The 1,600-nt window shown below is 59.8% G+C and overlaps 1 protein-coding gene across 2 annotated transcripts in view; it reads left to right on the forward strand.

Annotated features, from left to right (window-relative positions):
* The first annotated feature begins 9 nt into the window (after positions 1 to 9).
* CCND1 (cyclin D1) overlaps positions 10 to 1,600 on the forward strand; it is an 11,335-nt gene continuing 9,744 nt past the window's right edge. For both annotated transcript variants that reach the window (XM_005864370.2, XM_005864371.2), the window contains exon 1: positions 10 to 432. In XM_005864370.2, coding sequence (XP_005864432.1) covers positions 235 to 432 — 198 coding nt within the window. In that variant the 5' untranslated portion in view covers positions 10 to 234. The remainder of the gene's footprint in view (positions 433 to 1,600) is intronic.

Below are 1,600 nucleotides of genomic sequence, written 5' to 3' on the forward strand. Positions count from 1 at the left end.
TTGATCTCTGAACAACAGTAACGTCACACCGACTATAGGGGAGTTTTGTTGAAAGTTGCAAAGTCCTGGAGCCTCCAGAGGGCTGTCGGCGCAGTAGCAGCGAGCAGCAGCGTCCGCGCGCTCCGGCAAAGGGCAGAAGAGCTCGAAGGAGCGCGGGGCGCAGAAGCCAGAGCCGAGCGCAGACCGATCCCTCGACCCACCTCCCGCCCCAGACCACCCAGTAGAGCCCCAGCCATGGCACACCAGCTCCTGTGCTGCGAGGTGGACACCATCCGCCGGGCGTACCCCGATGCCAACCTCCTGAACGACCGGGTGCTCCGGGCCATGCTCAAGACAGAGGAGACCTGCGCGCCCTCTGTGTCCTACTTCAAGTGTGTGCAGAAGGAGATCCTGCCGTCCATGCGGAAGATCGTGGCCACCTGGATGCTGGAGGTGCGGGGCTCGGGCGGCTCTCTTAAGACCCCTGCAGATTGTTGCCCACACCCACATTTCTTTGCCACTCATCTCCCCTTTTCTCCCACTCTAACTTTGAAGTTTGCCGGGGTTGCTGCTAGGAATCATATTTTCAAAATATATAGATGTTGTGGGTTTTTTTTTTTAACTAGGAAGGAGTGGGGGCGTTAGAAATACCCTTTCCTGGGGGGAGGGGAGCAGCCGGCGAGGGGTCCCACGGGGAAAACCAGTGCCAGGCGCACCCCAGTTGGTTAGAGGGTGCGGGCGCACAGGCTGGGCGCCCTTTGTGGCCCCCGCCTGCGCCGGATCCCCGCTGCGCCTTCACTCCCAGCCGCGGAGCCACCAGCTTCATGGGGAAGGGGGCACATATTTGACTTTTAAATTAATATCCGTGGACACGTATGCAAGGGCCGCTCATGCCAGTATTATGCGCCATCTTTGTTCTTTTATTGCAAAGCTAAAGTTTATTAATAATTGGGGGCAGGGTGGGGGAGGGGTACAGCCGGCGAGGCGCTGGAGCCGCGGCTAGGGGCCGTGCGGTTGCGAAGAACTGGTGGGAGGGATGCGGGGACCGAGCACGGGCATTTTGGGGGGACCCCACTCGGGAAGGGGGGCTCTTTGTTCAAGCAGCAAGTCCCGGGGTGCCCTGCACGGCCAGCCTGAGCCAGCGAGCACACCGGGCTGCAAGGTCGCGTGGCCCCCAAGGCTCTGAGGATTGACCCCCGTCTGCAGGGGTCTCCGCTTGGGTGATCTGTCTGGAGCGAGCCAGAGGCTCGGGTCACATTTTCAGACTTTCAGTGGGCGCCTGAGGAACCCAGAAGTATTTTTAAATAATTTTTGAAAGTGCGGCGTGGTGCCCTTGCAAGAGAGAAACGGTGCCCGCGCCCAGGGAGGGGGGGGGACCCTGATTTTGAATTCCTGGGGATCTCCCCGGAGCCTGCAACGAGCTCCAGACCCCCGGCTCGGGTAGAGGGCCGCTCGGTGGTCATTTTCAGGGGTTTTTTATGTACCCAGGTATTTTTTTTATATTTTTAAATATTTTTTGAAAAGATGACGTCTGGGGAAATGCGGCGCGGCAGCCTGGGACGCCACCTTTGTGTCTCGCAGGCGCTGCGAGCGTGGCGCCCAGCCCCCCCGGCCCCACACC

Source organism: Myotis brandtii, unplaced genomic scaffold, assembly GCF_000412655.1.
Source record: "Myotis brandtii unplaced genomic scaffold, ASM41265v1 scaffold187, whole genome shotgun sequence".
Taxonomy (NCBI): domain Eukaryota; kingdom Metazoa; phylum Chordata; class Mammalia; order Chiroptera; family Vespertilionidae; genus Myotis; species Myotis brandtii.